This window comes from Rhea americana, unplaced genomic scaffold (assembly GCF_003343005.1).
Source record: "Rhea americana isolate MKP2758 unplaced genomic scaffold, rheAme1 scaffold_0, whole genome shotgun sequence".
NCBI classification, from domain to species: domain Eukaryota; kingdom Metazoa; phylum Chordata; class Aves; order Rheiformes; family Rheidae; genus Rhea; species Rhea americana.
Window position 1 is genome coordinate 11,575,817 of NW_028185037.1, and position 21,292 is coordinate 11,597,108.

Below are 21,292 nucleotides of genomic sequence, written 5' to 3' on the forward strand. Positions count from 1 at the left end.
ATACATGCATATGCCCTGTTTAAATTATGAAAGCATCTTTTGAAGAAATGCTTGAAGGTAATATGGAGACTTAAATTTAAGAGAGTCTTCTGTACTGTAACCGTAGTGCACTATCATTTTTTTTTCTGGAAGAACTGACCACAAAGCAATACCTATCTGAATCTATAGAGTTGGGCTGTGGTGTAACAGTATGGTAGCATTTTGCTTCAACTAGTTTTTAGTTAGTTCTGTATTAATCATTTTCAGAGATACACAGCTTGTTCTCTTGGGCTCTTTTCTTTTACCTTACCTGGTATGTTAAAGCTATATTTTGGTTAAACGCTCACCTGCAGATGCCTTATGTATTGCCACATAAAAACAGAGCTCTTTATCGTGCTTTGCAGGGATTTATATGTACAACTTAATTATTATTCAAGGTTTGTGAGTGCTGATTCTGTCTACAGACCTCTCATTAACTGCATCGTCATTATGCAGACAAAATGGTCTCTAGAATTTCATATTTCACTAAGCCAAAGGAAGAAATAACTCTCTTAAATCATCAAGTATATGGTTCACAGAAATAGTGAATAAATATAACCATATTAATAAACTGAAGTTCTCTGCCTTGAAAAATTATTTAAACTTTGAGACAGCTGTTTCATTTAAAACATTAATGCACTCAGATTCAGAACTGAGAGCAAAGAAAAGCACAGAATTATTACTACAATTTGCAGAAGAGTTTCTTAGTTTCGTGTACTTTATGGAAGGGTTGTGGAGCATCTTTGGTATAAATCATTTGGCTAAATGCATGTAATATCTTGCTGTGTTGAACTTCAGTTTCAGGAAGGAGTTCAGTGGTGTACTTTGTTCTACATGGATATGCTATCTGTTGGAAGACAAGTTAAAATAAATGTTTTGAATGCTCAGTTTAAATACAGGGGGAGATTTTTAAACCYTTCTTTTATCTAGGTACTCAGCAAAAAAAAAAGAGCTTAGCTGTTTGGGAAGCTGCTGCAGACATAAAGTAATTCAGTGCTGTCAATCAGTAATGTTCTGCTGGAAAGCATCAGTAGTTTGCTTCATAGTTAACCATTACATTTATTATCTTTCAAGTAAATTACAATGTTAGTTTGTAAAAGAAAATCCTAAATGTTTTTGTAAGCTAGGGCTTACTAGCTGCAGAAGTACAGCTACTATTCAGTGTGTACAGAAAGGTATGAAGAAAATAGCTGCATGCTTCCTCCTCTCACACTTGAAAAGTATCATCAGTAAATATAGACAATTAATGTGTTTTATCATCTACTGATTTAATTACCTTTCTTACCTTAAATGCAATAGATCTGTTTTGAATAATGATATTTATTTATGTCTGCATACTTTTTGAAAGGAGCAAAATACTGTTAACCAAGTATTGAACTACAGCATTAACAGCCCAATGAACATGAAATTCTCCAAACATTATTAGACGTAACAGATTCAGTAAATTTGAATATTCAGACCCTCCAAAATAGCAAATTTGTGGGCCTGCCCATTGGGCTAAGGTAATTTTATGGAACAGAATAAGATGCATGGAAAAAGGCTCAGTGCTTTATTTTATTTTATTTTTTCTATGGAGCAGAGACAAGGTCCTAACCTCATTGGGCTGCTCTTGCAACCTAATAATGTTCCAACATTTGAGTACTTCAGTTTCAGGCTATGTTTGGATATAGTTCAAAGAAAAACAGTTATGTTCTTTGCATTTGTCTGGTCCATAGCCTGACATATGGGATGTGTTAAATTGAGGTCTAAGTGCAACGATGATATCACCAGCACAGTGCAATAATATCAATGTCAGAAGAGCAGACTGGTGAGTTGCTGAATTTTGAAGTTGAACACTGCCTCACGTCCTTCTATTTTGTTAACCTCTTTTTAAAAGGAATATCATTTTGCTAATTTAGAATTGTATTGCCCTTGTCCTTAGTGGGGCTTCTGCTCAGCCATGACGCTGTCAACCACTGGAGGACTGACTCTTCTCTGTAATTCGTGCTTTATTCACAGGGTATTTTTCACTTGCTTCTCTCCTCAAGCTTCTTGCTTCTTGTATTTTACTATCCCATGGAGGAGTCTTCCATTCATACTGTATCATTACAGACCTCTACTTGAACTTTCTTCCTCTCCTTCCCCATATATTATTTGACTTTTCCACTGTGGCAGAGAATAAGAAAGGAAACGACCTATCGCAGACTCAGAGAGAATTACAGCTTTAACTTCTCCTAGCAGAAGTGTGTGTTTTGGCTCTTAAAAATGAGAGCAGAGTCTCATACCAAAGGAAGGTAAAATATCAGATGTATTTCTGCAAAATGTATCATAACTGCATGCAAATTGGACTACACCTTCTAAGGCATAGAGTCCTCTCATGTGATAGCGCCTGTATTTGGTGCTTCTCCCCCTTGCCTTTCAAAAAACCTTCAAAGAATGATAATATTAACTCCGAGAGTCAAGAGCCACTACTCTAGTCTAAAAATCATAGCTTTTCTATTTGTCTCTAAGTAACATTTGTGGGTTTTGTCCAATTTCTTTTTTTAATATCACTTACCTGCTCAGTGTGCATATGAGAAAGAAGGAATAATAACGGGTTAAACATCAAGCTTCAGAMAGGTAATAAGTGTTTACAGAAGCCTACAGATCTTGCTTTGATCGATGCATTCTCRCTACTGCCAGAGCCTCTACTGTAACTTCTCTTAGTCCTAACACTGCACTTTAGTTCCTGAGATAGGAGGTCACAGGGGCCACATTTTGCAGGCTCTGGTAACTCTCCTTTTGTTGCAGAAGGCTCTAGCTGGACCTTTCTTTCAGCATTGCCATCACTGGCTTCTTTCCCAGCCAAAGTCTAATATGGGTCATGATATTGCAATAACACTTGTACATTGGAATTTCAGGCAAAGGACTCATTTTTAACGTCTGGAGCCTTGAAGGATCAAAGGCAGGAAACTTCATTTAATAGATGTAAAATTCCTGCAATAGTATTTATTTATTTTTATTTTTTTGAAAGACTTTCCCAAAACAAAAGACTTGAAATTCTTGTCTTCTGATGATGATATGATTATTGGCAGTGCTGAAGCAATTTTTGTACAAATACCTTGTGCTAATATATTGTTGGTAGCCTTGTAGTTGTACTCTGGTGTCTTTTGGAAGTGAAATGCTGAGCCTAATAAAGCCCTTCTCCTTGTTTGTGACAGGAGGGAAATGAGCAGACCAACCTTGTTGCTACTCATTTGTCTTCCTGACAGAGTGAGGGTTACCGTTAGGTGACAAGCAGCTTTAGGAAGATTGTAAATTTGTTACAGAAAGTTTGCAGATTTCTTCTTTTCTCCCCATCAGACACTCTGTCCATTGTAGGTTGATGCACTGAAGAAAGTTCCTTGTATAAAATATATAAGCTCTTCTTTTGACTTTGGTCTGTAGTTCTATCATTTTCTTCAAAAGTTGCAGGATTTGTTAATGTTTGTTGTGAAATGCCTCATTTAAAGTAGAAGTACAATTACATTATCTATGTAAGATTAGGAAATGCTATACCAAATTAGACATCAGGTCAGCATGCTACTGTCCTGCTGTTGAAATAGGTGAGTGTTGTGTACTTCAGATGAAAGTAGCACCTTTCCTCTCGCTACTTTTTTTTGATCATTGAGTAACAGGGAAATAGGCACAATTCAAAACCCACTGGGACGTGATCTTGTGCAATGTGCTCTAGGTGACCCAGCTTGTGAAGAGGGGTTGGTCTAGATGATCTCCAGAGATCCCTTCCAACCTCCTTTTGTGATTCTGTGATAATCTGTTTTCAGTATTTGTAGTGGGSTAAAACGCTGAGTTTGGAAGCCTTTTTCATGGCATTATATGCTGTCACCTAGCTTTAAGAAATGTTTTTTGAGCAAATTGCATTTTAAAGTTATGTTCAGGTATTTTAGAAGTTCAAAGTTACCCTCAAACAATATAGGAATCCAGGAGCATGTATGGTTGTATGAAAAGCTTATTGAACAATCCATTTGCTAGAACTGGTGATGGAAACTGGCTAATCTCATTGGGTGAGTAAATTAATTGCAACACACTGTGTCTTCTGTAATATCTTTATAAACTAGGATGATACGGTGATTTTAACGTCTTCTGTACAGCATGTTATTCTATTAAATATCTCACTATTGTTTATTCCATTTTAGGGAACTTTCTACAATTCTATTAAGTACAACAAGGAGAAAGCATAAGCAAATAGTGGGTGTGCAGAAGTAACAAAACCTAAATGTTTTATGCAGAAAAGATTCAACAAGTGTCTGCTATCAACGAAGAGCGAATCATATTTTCACATTCTATGGCATTGCAGTACAGTCTTGGATCAAATAACACATGCTATTTTAACAAAAAGAGTTGCATGATACTATTTGCACTGATCTGATGATATGGAAATAAAATACTGAAAGGAATACGGTTATTGTTTTCTTTACTCTCTGGATTTTGCTGCACTAAATGAATTTACTTAACCCAATAAAAGAATTACTGCACAAAGTGATAACCACAGGATTAAATAAGCCAAACTCCTTGATATGAAAGGACTAAGACTTATGTACCWAGCAGGTTTCATAGTAAGCATAAGTTTTTAGAAATAGTGAAGGGAAATTCAGCCACACAGATCCTGTTATGCTCATTGGACTATATAATTACACCGTGAAGTCATATTGAAAAGGTACATCTGTGCTGCAATGCAGCTGCTTGGATGTGAATCAGGGGACTTGGTCTATCGTTCTTACTGGCGTTGAGTAACATTTTGCTTTGCCAATAGTTCTCTTGAAATTAAAGAATCTAATCATGGCCAGTGTAAGAATGGCATAATTGAACTTCGTGTTAATGGAAAGCAAATACTACACATAACGCAGGCTGATTAACAGGAAGGTTATTTGGCAAATATATTTAAAGTGCAAATTTTGCCATGACCAGTAAGTTCCCATTAAATCACAAAAAGCAGATTCCAGTCCCACTGAAATCAATGGAAGTTTTCCTGTTGACTTCAGTAATAGAAGAATTTGGACCTCTTTTAGATTTAYCTTCCAATTTGTGATTATTTTTCTGATGCTTACTAAATGTTCCCCAGTGTTTATACATTAAAATGCGTTGCCAATTCAAATAGCTTTGTCTTGTACTGTAAAATCTAAAATAAAATATTTGTTTTGGCATCTTCGTAAGTGGAATTTTTGTCTTGTGTTTAGAACTCACTCTACACTGCTAACTGCACGTAGGAAATGTTCTCTGCTTTTTAAAAGACATTTTTAGTGCACATTTAAGACATTAACTGTAACTTTATGGATTGAGTTTTGTGTTCAGTAGATTTACACTGCAACAAGAATCTAACTTTAAGTGTTAACAAATTTTAAAGTCCTTCTGCACATCAGATTGTTTTTATCTGTGAGATTGTCATTTTGTTTTTATTGATAAAATTATCATTAATAATATGATACTGATGTTTTAAGTTACTAACCATGTGTTTTATTCCCCGTCTGAATTTGGAGAGGTACYTGTGAACAAATATTAGCACCTTTCTGATGCTCTGTCACTAAATTACTCTCTGATGAACAGCTGTGCCGGGATCAGTTTATATCTAACACTTCTGTACGCAATTGTTGATTCTTATTAGTACCACCTTACGTGTGAGTAGCCTCTCTGAACTAATTTGTCTAGTGGATCCCGAAGAAACCAGTGATAGAAGTTTACTGTTTATCAGTCTGCAGCTTACTTCACTTATTTACRTTTTTTTCTGTGTTCAGTAACATGTTTTTCATCCCTTAATGGTTTCTGATGCATGATACCTTTTCTACTGACATGCTTTACTCTGGCTTTTCTCCTTCCATCCTCATTCTGTAATCAGTTGCAAGCATTTATGTCTCAAACATAAGCTCACAGTTACCCCTGCATGGCACCATTCATTCATTTTTTCTCCCTAAAATCTGAATCCACTATTTCAGCAACCTTATTTTAACAGTTTTGCAGCCATTTCTGTGTGTTGGGACAGTTCTCTCAGAAGTTACAGAAACCTGTCTTTCTGCTCTTCCATCATAAACCTTTCTCTCACTTTCCCCCCATCTTTTTACCTAATTGAAAATAGCACTTTTGCATGTGTTTCTCAATTTCGTAAAAATCTGTTTCCCTAAAAATCTTCTTGTTGGCTTACCTTGCATTTTAACTCTAAACCTTACCCCATTTTCTCTGTTTTCTCCATTGATCAGCTAAACCTGAGAGATGATTAATATGTGTCTCTGCTGATTCTGATCAGTTGTTTTCTGTTGCCGTTTTATTTTTGTGTAAACATCTGTAGGTGTTAGAATAGAAATTCTGAATGCTAATTCTGAGGCCTTTATATTTTACCCTTCCAGTATTGAGTATATGTTGCTTAGATTTAATACGGCCTGTTCAATCAACCTTCTGTTTTACTCTTAGACTCCCAGAATGGGATTCACTTCTTCTAAGTGCCTGCAATGGCAGCTAAATAGGTATTTCTAAAGAGTTCCTCTCATTTGCTTTAAGGCTGAGATGAACTGCAGAAATGCCTGTTCTTTTCTCAGTTGACTGTAAAAGGAGACTAGATAAACTGCAGAAATACCTGTTTTTGACTCTAAAAGGATTCTAGATATCTCTCTTAGGTGTGTATATCTACATTGTCTACACCTAAAGCTAAGTGTCATGAATCCCTGTGTCCTGTATATGTATTCCTGGGAATGAAAATGAACTGCTGGTTTGGTGGCGTTATATTACAGTTAACTTCTTATTTCTGAAAGTCTGTATTTTTAGAAGAAGCATTTGTTTCTCATGGGTGTCCCTGAATTAAGTCTGAACAGCTTAATAAAAGAATTGAAGTAGATAATGACCAAATTATTTTATTACTGTCTTTAGGACAAATGCATTCAGTGATTTTGCTTATTTTTCACTTTGCACCTGGAAAAAAAGCTTTAACCATTAAGCATAGTGGAGGAAGGAAGGTATAAATTTATTTAGTTATAATTTTATTGTGGAATCAATTCTTTTCATTTTCATGATTTACAGGGAGTCTGTTTACCTGTAAAACTCCAGCTATCGCAGATATTGTGATCCTGGTAGATGGCTCCTGGAGTATTGGCAGATTCAACTTCAGACTTGTTCGACTGTTCCTGGAAAATTTGGTTTCTGCTTTCAATGTAGGATCTGAGAAAACAAGAGTAGGTAAAGTATCAGAAGTTTTTTCTTAATGTTTCAGGGCTGTAACAATATAAAAATGTCATGATTTTTCAGGATAGTTAATAGCTTAATGATGCTTCTCAGTGCAAGATTAATCCTTGTTTTTTTGCATCAGAAATGTAGTGTACACCTGCAACTCCCACTTCTATCAATGGGGGCAATACTGCTGGAATGTTTGTAGTGAAAGTGAAGATATTCCTCACAATATATTGCAATATTCAGCTTAGTTAAACTCTAAGGCAATGGCAGTGAAAAACAGTGGAAATACTCTTACTAACTTCAGCTACAGTTATATCAAATCTTGAAAGTTTAATTTTGAAGAGAAAAAAGGGGCAATGGATAGCTTTCTCATGATTTAAACAGCCTTAAATGTTATATTTCATTTCTGCTACTTGCACTTCAGTCTGTTCAAAATCACATTAAGTAAAATCGTTCTTTTTCACTGAATGATTTCTTGGAGTTTTACTGAAGTCTTACTCTCTTACTGAGAGGTGGTGTGGTCCTTCTCATTTAATTTCTTTAGCATTTGTCATGCTAAAAGGGGCAGGCTTTGAAAATAAATGGAGAATTTGCCATGAACAAATGGCTTTGGAAATAATAGGTTTTTGGAGTCAACTAATGCAGTTTTCTGGTTATGGTAGCACATTTTGGTCACCTAATTCATAAAATGTAGATATCTGAAAAAATATGTTTATTATCTAATGCAGTACCTTAATTTATGGTTCTTTAGGTCTTGCACAGTACAGTGGTGATCCCCGAATTGAATGGCATTTGAATGCCTACGACACAAAAGATGCTGTTTTGGATGCAGTCCGTAATCTACCCTATAAGGGAGGGAATACGTTAACAGGTACAATGTGTGTTTTGGCTTTAACTTTTTATTAAAACTTGTGTTCTGCTGCACAAACTAAGAAGTGTTAGTGTTTATTATGGAAGGTGAAAATGATGTTTAGTTTTTGCAGTTATCTAATGGCTTTGTTCGATGTCTCTGAAGTCTCCCTAAAGTGATTATTCCTTTGGCTTCACTTGGGAATCTTCCAGTCAAGATGAGGTCTCTTGAAGCAAATGTAYGTGAACTTTCTGTGCTTGAAGTAAAACCTTTTACCTGTTGTAAAAAGAATGTAAAATCAATTCATACTGTTCTTACACAAAGTTTTATTCTGGAGAAGGAAAAAATGCTGTTTTAATAAGTAACAACAGGCAACGGTAATGATCATCCGAGGCTTTTAGACTTCTGTTAACCTTTTGGTAGTTATAGTATTGAAGCCCCAGATGACACTCAGTGATAGATAATTGGAGATTGCTTGTCAGTGTGGAAAAGGTACAGCTCCAGAGTACAACTCCAGTACCATCAGAGCAGCAGTTAGTARTGTTAGTTGCCTTTACAGGAGAATGATAGACCCTGACTGACATGCTCCAGATTACCCTGCCTGAGCAGCGGGGTTGGACTAGATGATCACTTGAAGTTCCTTCCAACCTTACCGATTCTATGATACAGCGATACAGAGAAGGCAGAATTACTGAATGCCTCCTTGGCTTCAGTCTTCACTGCTAAGGGCAGCCCCCAGGAATCCCAGAGCCTGGATGTGAGGGAGAAAGTCTGGAGAGGTGAAGACTTTCCTTTGGTTGAGGAGGATGGGATTAGAGACCTYCTGGGMAGGCTAGACRTCCACAAATCYATGGGCCCAGATGGGATGCACCCACGGGTACTGAGGGAGCTGGCGGATGTTGTTGCCAGGCTGCTCTCTCTCAAATCTTTGAAAGGTGCTGGAGAACTGGAGAGGTGCCTGAGGACTGGAAGAAAGCCAGTGTCACTCCAGTCTTCAAAAAAGGCAAGGAGGAGGACCCAGGCAACTACAGGCCGGTCAGCCTCACCTCCATCCCTGGAAAGGTGGTGGAACAGCTCATTCTGGATGTCCTCTCCAGACATGTCGAGGAAAAGAAGGTGATCAGGAGTAGCCAGCATGGATTCACCAAGGGGAAATCCTGCTTAACCAACCTGAGAGCCTTCTATGATGGAGTGACTGGCTGGGTAGATGAGGGAAGAGCAGTGTCACTTGACTTCAGCAAGGCTTTTGACATTGTCTCCCATAACATCCTCCTACAGAAGCTGAGGAAGTGTGGGTTAGATGAGTGGACAGTGAGGTGGATTGAGAAGTGGCTGAAAGGCAGAGCTCAGAGGGTTGTCATCAGTGGCGTGGAGTCTAGTTGGAGGCCTGTGGCTAGTGGCRTCCCCCAGGGCTCAGAACTGGGTCCCATCCTGTTCAACTTTTTCACCAGTGACCTGGATGAGGGGATGGAGTGCCTCCTCAGCARGTTTGCTGATGACATCAAGCTGGGAGGAGTGGCTGAYACACCTGRGGGCTGTGCTGYYRTTCAGAGAGACCTGGACAGGCTGGASAGYTGGGYGKAGAGRAACCTCMTGARGTTCAACAAGRGCAAGTGCAGAGTSCTGCACCTAGGGAAAAATAACCCTCGGCAYGAGTACAAGCTGGGGGCTGACCTTCTGGAGAGCATCTCTGCAGAGAAGGACCTGGGAGTGCTGGTGGATGACAAATTGACCATGAGCCAGCAATGTGCCCTTGTGGCCAAGAAAGCCAAATGGTCTGCTGGGGTGCATTGGGAAGAGTGTGATCCTGCCCCTCTCCTCAGCCCTGGGGAGGCCGCATCTCGAGTGCTGCGTTCAGTTCTGGGCTCCCCAGGACAAGAGAGGCATGGAGCTACCGGAGAGAGTCCAGCACAGGGCTACGAAGATGATCAGAAGGCTGGAGCACCTGCCCTATGAGGAACGGCTGCGAGAGCTGGGCCTCTTSAGCCTGGGGAAGAGAAGACTGAGGGGGGATCTTATCAATGTGTATAAGGACCTGAAGGGAGGGTGTCAAGGGGACAGGGACAAACTCTTTTCAGTTGTCCCGTGTGAGAGGACAAGAGGCAATGGGCAGAAACTGAAGCACAGGAAGTTCCACCTGASCGTGAGGGGGAATTTCTTCCCTGTGAGAGTGACGTAGCCCTGGCACAGGTTGCCCAGAGAGGTTGTGGAGTCTCCTTCTCTGGAGATCTTCAAGGCCCACCTGGATGCAACCCTGCCTAACATGCTCTAGGAGACCCTGATGAGCAGGGAGGTTGGAGTAGATGATCTCCAGAGGTCCCTTCCAACCTTACTGATTCTATGATTCTGTGATGATTCTGAAAACCCAGGCATGGCTTGAAGCGAGTTGTTGCCAGTTTAAAGGGAGGAAGTTGAGGGAGGAGAAAAGATTCTTCTTTTCTTCTATAACATATTTTATTTTCCTGGAGGGRGTGGCTAAGACAGGATAGAGGACAGAAAGAATATGCAATGTTTCTAGGAATGAGACAAATTCGAGGTAGCAAGTAGAAAATCATCATGATTATCTCATGCGAATGTTAAAAGAAGATGAGTTAGGAACCTTTGCTGTAGGAGGCTTAAGAGTTTTCGGATAGAATTGTATTGTGGTGTCTGAGTTAGCCCTGGTCACTCATTCTTCTCTTCTGTCCYTTCCAATAATTAGCAATCAGTTACTAACATCAGCGTCTCCCTAAGGTTAATGTAAACTTTCGTTCGTCTTGAAAGTGGTCAAATAAACAAAGAAACATTTAAAGTAAAACAGTATGTGGCATGGGGATTTATTATGTTCTCTATACCACATTTCATATAAGCAGAGTAGGAGAGTAGACTTCCTATTCTTACTGTCTTTGTAAGGTAATATAGAAAAGAAGATGAGTTCATAGGAATATCAATGAACAATTTAGGTTTAATAAGTTTCTATTACCCATTTAAAATACACTGCTTGATCAAAAGGCTTCTAAAGATGAATGTAAGCTTTTCTGTAGTTCAGGTTGCTAGTTGGAATTTTATTTTTCATTAAAGAAATTCTTCTTTTGTACTGTTCTTCAGTAAGAGATTTCTCAGGGTTTGATAAATGCTATGAAATCAGCAAAATTAACCAACACTGCTTATTTTAAAGCCTTATAAAATATTTTTCTTAGGTCTTGCCTTAACTTACATTTTGGAAAACAGCTTTAAGCCTGAAGCAGGTGCAAGGCCTGGAGTATCAAAAATTGGCATATTGATCACCGATGGGAAATCCCAAGATGATGTTATCCCTCCTGCTAAAAACCTACGGGATGCTGGCATTGAACTGTTTGCTATTGGTGTGTATTCTGCTATCTCCATCTATTGTGTCTCATTACAATCTGGTGTATTTATCTTTTTTACCTCCTATTTCAGTAAGTGTTCTGTTACGTGTATATCCAGTAAGTATTGTCATTAACTTGTATCTTCTTTAAAATATTCCTTGATTTATTATTATTATTATAACTGGTATTTAGCAGTATTTGTACCTGTATCAAGAGACAACTGAAAAAAATACCAGTTGTGCTTGTAAAATTGGAAATTAGAAATTAACATTATGAACTAACATATTAACTACAGAGCTATCTGAAGTACATTAAAATCAATAGAAAGAATTGGATTTTAGTCATTTTAATCAGTCCGTGTGTGAGCAAAATAATTTTTTTTTTGTTGCTAATGTTTTCTTTCTTTTCCTTTCCAATGAAAGGTGTAAAGAATGCAGATATCAATGAACTGAAAGAGATTGCTTCTGAGCCTGACAGCACACACGTCTACAATGTTGCTGACTTCAACTTCATGCATACCATTGTTGAAGGTCTTACCAGAACTGTGTGCTCAAGAGTAGAGGAGCAGGAAAAGGAAATCAAAGGTGAATAGAAAGATTTAATGTAATTTAGTATAATGTTATAACATTTTGAATACCTGCAGTTCTAAGCTGGCTTCTAGCACTTCACTCATTCTGTATTTTATTTTGCTATCAGGAAAGTACATTGTCAGGGAAGTTACCTTTCTGGTGTATGTCTTATCCTTGTTTGCTGTCTTTGATCTTTWGCTCTCTTGGTGTCAAATACTATGGTATTTGATAGTACAAAAATACCCCCAAAATGCATTCATTCTGCAGTATCTATTTGCAAGAGGTGGGTAAAGAAAAAACAATTTCTAATACTCAGATTTGGGAATGAATTATGTTAGCAGCTACGTATGAAATTCTTATAGTTATGCTGTGTTTTCCATTTCCTAACTTATTTTTTTTGTCTCTTAAATTTTCAAAATGTTCAACTTTTAAATTGCTTTGTGCCTTCTTGATGTTGGAGGTTTTTCTCTTTCTTGTTTAATATTTCTTTAAAATATTGTGTGTCACAGAGCATAAAAAGAGGTTACAGAGAAAATTGTTGCTGTATAAAAAAAATCTTCTCTGACGACAATATTTTTTGCTTTTCTGAACCTAAAAACTAGCGATGAAAAGARAGTTGCAATTTGTCAGAGAAACAGTCCTACTCAAGGAAATTCTTTCTGAAACGTTCTAGTGGAATTTGCTCCCATTGCTTGTTTGGTGACTCTATTATATTACAGAAATACGATGTGATTTTTTTCAATAAGCTTGTGAGAAGTATCAGTAAAGAAATTTGACTTTCATGCATAATTCTACTTGTGCAACAACAAAGTGAGTATTAGTAAGGTTAACTTATTTTTTCCTCTTTTATTCACCTGGAAACTGGAGGAAATAATAGAGAATRTTAGCTATTTCTTGTGGGAGGAGGAAGCAGTAAATTGAGAGAGGAAGAGAATGGAAAAACAGCAAAGAGACGAATTATCGTTGTGGAAAGGAATGGCTACAAGAGAAGATGACTGTTCCCTGTATCTCTTCAGTCTGCTGGAAAGCAGCATATCCATTTCAGACCTATAAAGGAGCATAGGAGATAGGTTCACAGCTGGTTATAGTCTTAGATGTCTTTCATGTTTGGAAAAAGGGCAACCTGAGGGGAAGAAAAGAAAGAGTGAAGAGAGGAAGGAAAGGAAGATTTTTTTATCTTCATATAAAGGTTTCCACCCAGATCAGGAAGGTTTAATCTCAATGAGATGTAGTATTAATTGTTATTAGTTCTTTGTTTCTGTTGAARGGTACATAAGTAGAGGTACAGTAGCCAATTACTTGAATTTCTAATRAGGAGAGATCTTTAGAACTTCTGCAATTACAAGAAGCCAAATAATTATTTTGCAGAGGGGACTAAAATGCTTGTGTTGTCTCTAACCTAGGAACAATTGAGGCTTCACTTGGGGCTCCTACAGATCTGGTCACATCTGAGGTAACAGCTAGAGGATTCCGCGTTAGCTGGACCCATGCACCAGGCAGCGTGGAAAAATACAGACTTGTGTACTATCCCACTCGAGGAGGACAACCAGAAGAGGTAATAGGAGGGAAAGTTTCTCAGAATTTTTAATACAGTAGCAGTAACTAACCAGACAGCAAATATGCTGACTTATTTAAATCAGCTCTGAAATTCCATGAGATTTGTCTCTGAAGTCCACTACAAGAGGGAGATATGGTCACATTGGACGGAGATCAAAGTTAGGCAATGRCCAGCCTGCTTTTTCTGTCAAAAAAGAGTTCATAAAAAGAAAAAATATATTTGATATATTTGGGTTGGCTACAAATGATCATTGCAAATTTAGAAAGAGAGATWTATTTGCATAGAAATTTTAGGTACTTTGGAGATGGGAGCAAAAAGAATGCAGTAGAACAAGCTTTTGGCTTCAGCTGACAACTTACAGAAATGGATGGAAAGACAAAGGAGCAAAAGGATTTAGCTAAGAATGTGTTTTTATTTATACCAGAATGTGCCTGTTACACCAGAAACATTGTATTTAGCATGCATATGCATTCATATCCATATGTTGTACTGTATATGTAGAATCATAGAATTGATAAGGTTGGAAGGGACCTCTGGAGATCTAGTCTAACCCTCAAATGAGTGGCCTGTACACTCACAGTGAACCCACGACTTTGGCATTATTAGCACCATGCTCTAACCAGCTGAGCTAAACGTAACCCCAACACATACAGTACTACAGGAATATTTATGAAAATATAGCAATTATATCAAAAAGAGCCCTATTCACACTCTTAACTGCATTGCATGCATTTTAATTCTCTAAGCAATTCCTTTGTTCTAAGCTGCAACTTCATGTCAGCTGAGTACTTTAATTATATGCTTGCTCTTCTTTTCTGGGACACTCTGTTGTACACAAAGGTAGCRAAAGCAAATTTGATTTATGAATTAAACTTTGGTATTTTGCTACTTAGATGCCAGAGTAGAATGTGCCTGAAGCTGAGATTAATTGATTAGATAGCCATGCAGTTAGTTTGCTTTATGCCTATTTGGTTGAATTTTCTTCTGAACAGGTTGTGGTGGATGGAAGTGTATCAACAGCAGTTCTTAAAAACCTAATGTCTTTAACGGAATACCAGATAGCTGTATTTGCTATCTATTCAAATGCTGCCAGTGAGGGCCTCCGTGGGACTGAAACTACACGTAAGTATCCTAATCAAGTTCATAATGGATTTGACTTTATTCATTTAATCGCGCTGTGTAAGTCTTTGTTAAGAAGAGATACAGAAGGGAGTCCTCTTTTGTTTAGATCCTTTTAATACATTTGTCTTTAATTTTTACTTGAATTAATTCTGKGCTAAGTTCCTAAGCCCAAATGTTATGGGGACCTTTAAACACTGCAAAAGGTTTTATTCATCTCTGGGCTCAATGTTGAAGTCAGCTGTACTGAACTGTAAATTAGAGCATTCCTGAACTTTGGCTCTGGAACCAAGCTTTATAAACAAGGCTTGTGGTTATAGATGATCTAATGAATGGAGAGTTAGATGGAAACAGAAATACCTGCATGTGATTCCCAGATTTTAAGGTAACTTCAAGAAGTTTCTTTTTCAATGATTCAGGTGATTTCCTATCCATAAAATGAAGACTTGGAATACTGTTAGAATGAGCACGTTTACATTTTTGGGTTTTACAATGGAAGCCATGTTACTATCTGAGATAATGTGCCATTATAYGTTATCTGAATTTAATATATTTGCATATAAAATACAGTTATTTTCTTTAGTAAATGTGATAGCCATTAGGAAAGTAAGAGTGACTTTTTTAGTTAAAATTAGAAAATCAAATTAAGTTAGACAAAACAGTGTTAAAATTTGGGATTCAGCCAGGAAAGTCAATGCTAATCTCAGTCTAAAAAGAAAATGAAATAGGTTGAGCCTTTAATGTTTGAACCTTTAATTTTTAATTCTGTCCCACAAAGTATCATCTCCATGGCTGTTGTACCCCGTAACACAGTGTTAGGAACTGGTTATTTTATTGAGTTGGAAGGAATGGAGTCACATACTGAGCCAACAGCATCATTTCCTATTGCATCTGGTATTCCTTTGAAGTCACCTATTCAAGTTCTGACTGGGCCCAGCCCTGCTGACTTTTTGCGATCCGATCAGATCACACCCCAGGGTCATGCAGCATCAGGTACTACAAACATCTTTGACAGTGTGTCAGAAGTAACAGTCTGACATGTGCAAATGTTAATCATTCCAACTAATCAAATATCTACAATTTAAAAGTTTTTTCTCCTATCCTAATGGRCAGCTATTTAAAATTGTAGTTTACACTCTTGCCTTCCTGTGAGACACTGACAGATTACAAATATGAAAACTAGCAGATTTGCTTATATAGAACATTGAAAATAACTTACAAAAGTTTTGAATCGAAATAAACACACTCAATATGCATGAAATACAGGTAATTAGAAAGGTTTCTGATTTAGTAGTCACTTCTAACTTGAAATAAATATGAAATGCATTCATATTTTAATCTATTGCAAATATATTTTTTTCTGTATTAGTTTACTCCAGCTCTTTTTCGGTGTATTCCTAGTTTAATTTATCCTTATGACTAATGGCTATTTATATTGTACAATCTCATCTCTTTAGCTGAAAACTCCAATGGAAGACATCACTTCTTTAATTTCTAGTCATCTTTTGATTAATTGTTATCTATAGTGCCATAGTATCGAGTCCCTGTTGAGACCATGAGTTAGAAAGAGGATATTTTCTTGGAGATTTTAAGAATCAAAATAAGAAAGAGGGCAGGTGATGGATAGCCTTCCTGTGATCCTGGGGCAGTCTGAACAGGAATGAGATGATATGGTAGAAAGTGTCCTCAGAATAYCTCCAACACAATCAATTTCTTTCTGTAGGTATCAGAGGTTTGAGTAGATCTCTGAGGTAGAAGATTGAACTAAATTTGAAAATGTTTATTGATAGTGTTTCCTTACTGTGAGGGGAAGTGTGCAAGGAAGCAAAACTGCTTGCCTAAAGTTTGTGTGTGTGTGATGGAGGTAGGCTTCGTGGGAATAGAGCACATCAGGAGGGATTTAAATAGAAAAGAGGCAAACTGTGAAAGTTTTGAAAGTGAAGATAAGCAACTTCCCTTGCAATAGAGAACATGAGATGGTGGAAGGATTAAAAACGAGGAGTCAAATCAATGTACTGAGAACACACAGCAGCATTCTGAACAAGATGTGATAAAGTTTGCCAAGATCAAAGAAAAGGGCCTGATGTGATGAAGGCTTTGCACTTCATTTTAATTGTGCCAGATTAATATAGAAGATAATATACAAGAGGTGTTCTGCAGCAAGAATTTTTAAGATGCATGCATAACTTGGAAGTGGAAAACTGAAGAGAAGTCTGCACTGAAATTTTGCCCAGCTTTACAGGCCTGAACAACAGACTGAGTAAACAGACTCAATGAACAGGAAAGATCGAGGCTGGCATGATTTGTAGATGGGGAATTGAGAGCTCTGTTAAAGCTTGTTGAACGTACATAATAGATGAACCACTCCCTGGAGATGTCAGCTAGACAGATGTCAGGACAAAGATTATAGAAGATCTGTGRATTATTAACATTGTGATTAGAATTGGTAGCTGAATTTGTGTTTTGCAGATGAGATTATTCAGAAACATGCAAAGCAGAGCCTTGTAGAATCTTAACATCCAGCTTCTTATAATCTCTTGGTGTTCCTAATAGGAGAGGACTAATATCAAATACCAATTGCCATATCCTTTTAGACCGTTTGATTCATTTTTAGGGACAATCTCAATGTAGAAGTTCCAGAGGAGCAGCCAAAGTTCCCTTGTGTCTCTGTAGTGACCAGATGCTTTGATGGAATCTATCAGTGGTGTACTGGCAGTGAAAGGGCCTTGGGGCATTTTAGAGGGAAAAAAATGAGAACAATCAGAGAAATGCAAAATGCTATTCTAAAGACTGATAGAGATACAAAGAGACGTTCAGGAATCCACATCAGTGCTGTGTTCTAGTATCAGTGCCATAACCTCACAAGTAAACATCTGACGTAATGTTTAAACTTCATTCAACCTACTTAGTTACGCTCACTGGATTAGTTTTCAGTGTCATTTGCCACAGATGATCTTGCTCACATTTCCTTAATCCCGTTGACATAGTAGGCCTTGCAGTAGGTTTGGATAGTCCAAAGCATAGCAATTTGAATAATCGTAAGCATACAACTGCTTGTCATCAGGGTRTTTCACCATTTACAACACACTCATTTAGGGTTTCCTTCTAATTGCGTCTTGCCTTATGTCTCTCTGTCTCTGTCTCTGTCTCTATCTCTCTCTGTCTCTCTCTCATATTCTGGCTTAGAAACTATTGCCAGAAAAAAAAATGGGAACCAGTGCTTGTTCCTGTCAGCAACCCTACCATTCTTCATAGTCAGGGTCATCCTCCTACAGATCAGGATGAAGGAGGGTGAGATCTGAACGGTGGGATTTGGTACTTCAAAGAACAGAAATCCTTACACTTGAAATGTTCAAAGCCAGATAGGACAAGAGCTGAAATGCTTTGTAAGGAACACCTCTGCCCTGACAGTAGAATTGGTTAGATCATCATTTCCTTGTTTCTCTAGWTCTGCAGTCTTGTGTACTAATCAGCTCTTCAGAGTTATGACATACAGACAGCACTTCCATGCCTGGAGATGACCAGATGACTGTGCCTTTCCTGGGGTAAAATGAACTATGTGAAAAATGGCTGGTTGTTCAAATAAGCAACTGAGCTGTGTCTCCCTTTCCACTGCAGTTGCCTTGCCGACTGCATCAGACCTGCAATTGTATGATGTGTCACAGAGCAGCATGAGAGCTAAGTGGACTGGAGTGGCAGGTGCCACAGGTTACATGATCCTGTATGCTCCCCTGACAGAGGGACTGGCAGCAGATGAAAAGGAGGTGATGTATTTAACTTTCATTTGATTTAATAATTACTTGAAAAAAAATCTTTTAAAGTATAAAATAGTACTTGGCCTTTAATCTCAGACTTTATCAGCAAATGCATAGTCTTTTTTCAATGACCTTTTAAAGTAATGTATTTATTACAGACTTGCTGCACAAAGGGCAAATTCCAGCTGATTTCTGTTTTATCTCATTGTCATGCAAAAATGCCACCATTTCAGCTGAATTAAAGTGAGTCTTTTGAAGTGATACATGAGGCGATATTGTGTCATCGTGTAAAGCAAACACCCAAAGACAGAAAAAAATGAAATAAAACTAAGAACTATTTTCTGAATGTGCTATTAGAAGAACATGAAGTTTAGCCTTTGTTCTCAACAGGACCTTTGAAAGTAAATTGAATTATAACATATGACATTTATTGGTTTTCTTTTTTGTTCTGCCCAACTTTTATTTTTAAATTTAAACATAATGTCTTCACTTAGAGATGATTCTTAAAAGATATTTTTAGAAGGAAAAGAAGGTGAGAAAGGTGAAGTTCCAGTCTTATACTGTCACTAAATATACTAGGAAGAGTGAACTTTTTGCTTTTAAAGTGGCTAGCATAGTTCCAATGGACTCTTTGGACTAGGATTTGAAATGTTATTATGCTCAAGTTTCTATATGTAAAATTAAGGTTATGGTTAAAGTCCAAACAAGAACACTAAAAGCATGCAAAGACATGCAAATTTGTTGAAATGGAGTAGAAAGCTACCATGATCTTGCATAGACTTGTGTTCTCCACTAAATGAGTATAACTCTTAAAAATGAGGCCTCCCTGAAAACTGGCTGAATCTGGAAGACTCTCTCTCTCAAACTTTTTTTTCACATTAAATAAATCACTCACCATTAATATGGCACTCAGTAAAGAAATAGAGGAGGAAAATGACACACAGCTTAAACAGCAAAGAGCAAATTTGAGCCTTGCTCTGAGAGGAAAACAATTTCTTCTATAACAGACTATAGATGGAACATGRTGTAGCTGTGATGAAAAGGGCTTAGTAGCTGCAGGTTCTGCAGAGGAGGACTGTTGTGTCATTGCTAATGTGACTGGTTGCTTTTAAACTCCTCTTACCTGCACATTGGCTTTTTGACAATTTTGATGTTTTGGTTGTTGTGCACAATCCTAAAATCTTGGGCCAAGTACTGCAGGCACAAAGCCTTGTCTCAGCAAAGCATTTGATCACATGCCTAGTTTAAGTGTATAAATAGTATTTTTCTCTATCATGAGCTAATTCAGAAATTATGTGTCTTTTTTATTCATGTTGTTCTTAGATAAAAATCGGAGAGGCCTCAACAGATCTTGAGCTGGATGGACTATTGCCAAATACAGAATATACAGTCACTGTTTACGCCATGTTTGGAGAAGAAGCTAGTGATCCCCTTACAGGACAAGAAACTACATGTGGGTAGTACATATCTATATTCAATTAAGTATTAATAAAACTTCAGAAGAGCCTGTACATATTAGAACAAACATCTGATTTTAAAATCTGATTTGAATAGGCCATAGGAGGAGGTCTTAACTGTAGCTTAGCTGAGATGACTGTGTGGTTTCTCGTTGCTAATGCTTAATCTATTCAGGCTGAGGATATCAGTTTCCACAAAACAGYTTTTTTGAACGAGATTCTAAACTCTTTTCTCTTACTGGTAGTGGTTCTACTGATATCCCTGTTGGTTTCAGTGGAATTCATGACAGAGTTTTCTGAATTTGCTGAAAATAAATGAAAGTCGTGAGTTGCTATAATGTAGAGCTAAACTGGGACTGCCCTGTTTAGACTCATGTAGCTGGAGAACCTGGTGTGTGGGAGAGTCTGCTCGGATGGAGAAATTTATTCCTCTGGCTCTGCGGTGGTCATTAGAGAGGGAAAAAAGGCAAAGAGAAGACTTCTCTCCAATCCCCACTGCTGAACATCTGGAAATGAAGGGTTGGAAAGTGCCTGCGCACTCATGATAGATGGTGTGTTTTTAATAAGCAGCAAGACTTTGGCCAGCTATATGCTGTGTACAGTTAGCAGAGGACAGAACTGTATGTCAGCTCTCTAAATAGCCTTAGCATTTGGAAGACAAAGGAAATGAAAATAGGCAATTGTGCTGCTGGGATATTTCCGGGACTGTGTTCAGCGACATCTCCACTGCTCCCACAAGTTGAGTGGTTGCTTCCTCTTGTTTTGTGCTCCTGACGTGAGTAGGCCAGTGTGCAAGTGACTTATGTTTGGGTGCAAGTTACTAAGAAAAAGAAGTGCCAGCGCAACTGCCTGCGAAATCAGTAATAGTGAAAGAAGCTGTGGGAGTGCTGTTTGAACTGGGTCATCTCTCAGAGGACAGTTGAAGAGAAACAAGTGCAAATCCTGAACTAAACCTGTGTGTATCTGTGGACTTGGAATGACTATAGGAGATTCATAACAGGAGATTTATAAAAGTCTGTCATTTCTCCCTCTGTCCCTCTTTCTCTTTCCCTCTTTTCATCTTTTATTCCTTGTTTTTTTTTTTCCTTTTAGTCAGTATCTGCTGCCCAATTTCTGTCTTACTTGTCCTGAACAGTAGTTTATGTAGTTTATGGCTATGCTAGCCTGAATTCACTTCATGTCATATGATCTTGGAGGCTGCACAGCTCTAAACCTGGCTAGCACATTGGATGGAAGATCACATGTGAATTCCAGATACATTGGCATGAGGATCCATGACGGTAGTGTTTGATCACAGAAGCTAGTAACGTAGGTTAGTCAGCCCCATCATCATTACTGTACCAGACCAGAGTAAAAACTCACCATCCTGCAGCCTTCATTTATTTTTAGAGTGGCTCAGTGCAGCCAACTCTATCTGGTCTTTAGCACTGTAGCAGGAAAGAAGATTGATGTGCTTCTCTGTGA

General features: G+C 37.9%; 1 protein-coding gene across 1 annotated transcript in view; it reads left to right on the forward strand.

Moving 5' to 3' along the window:
• Positions 1-21,292, forward strand: part of COL14A1 (collagen type XIV alpha 1 chain) — a 135,503-nt gene that overhangs the window by 37,714 nt on the left and 76,497 nt on the right. The window contains exons 6-13 of the mRNA XM_085313433.1: positions 7,042-7,197; positions 7,943-8,062; positions 11,221-11,385; positions 11,793-11,954; positions 13,343-13,494; positions 14,490-14,619; positions 18,235-18,380; positions 19,695-19,824. Of these exons, the coding sequence (XP_085169559.1) occupies positions 7,042-7,197; positions 7,943-8,062; positions 11,221-11,385; positions 11,793-11,954; positions 13,343-13,494; positions 14,490-14,619; positions 18,235-18,380; positions 19,695-19,824 (1,161 nt within the window). The remainder of the gene's footprint in view (positions 1-7,041; positions 7,198-7,942; positions 8,063-11,220; positions 11,386-11,792; positions 11,955-13,342; positions 13,495-14,489; positions 14,620-18,234; positions 18,381-19,694; positions 19,825-21,292) is intronic.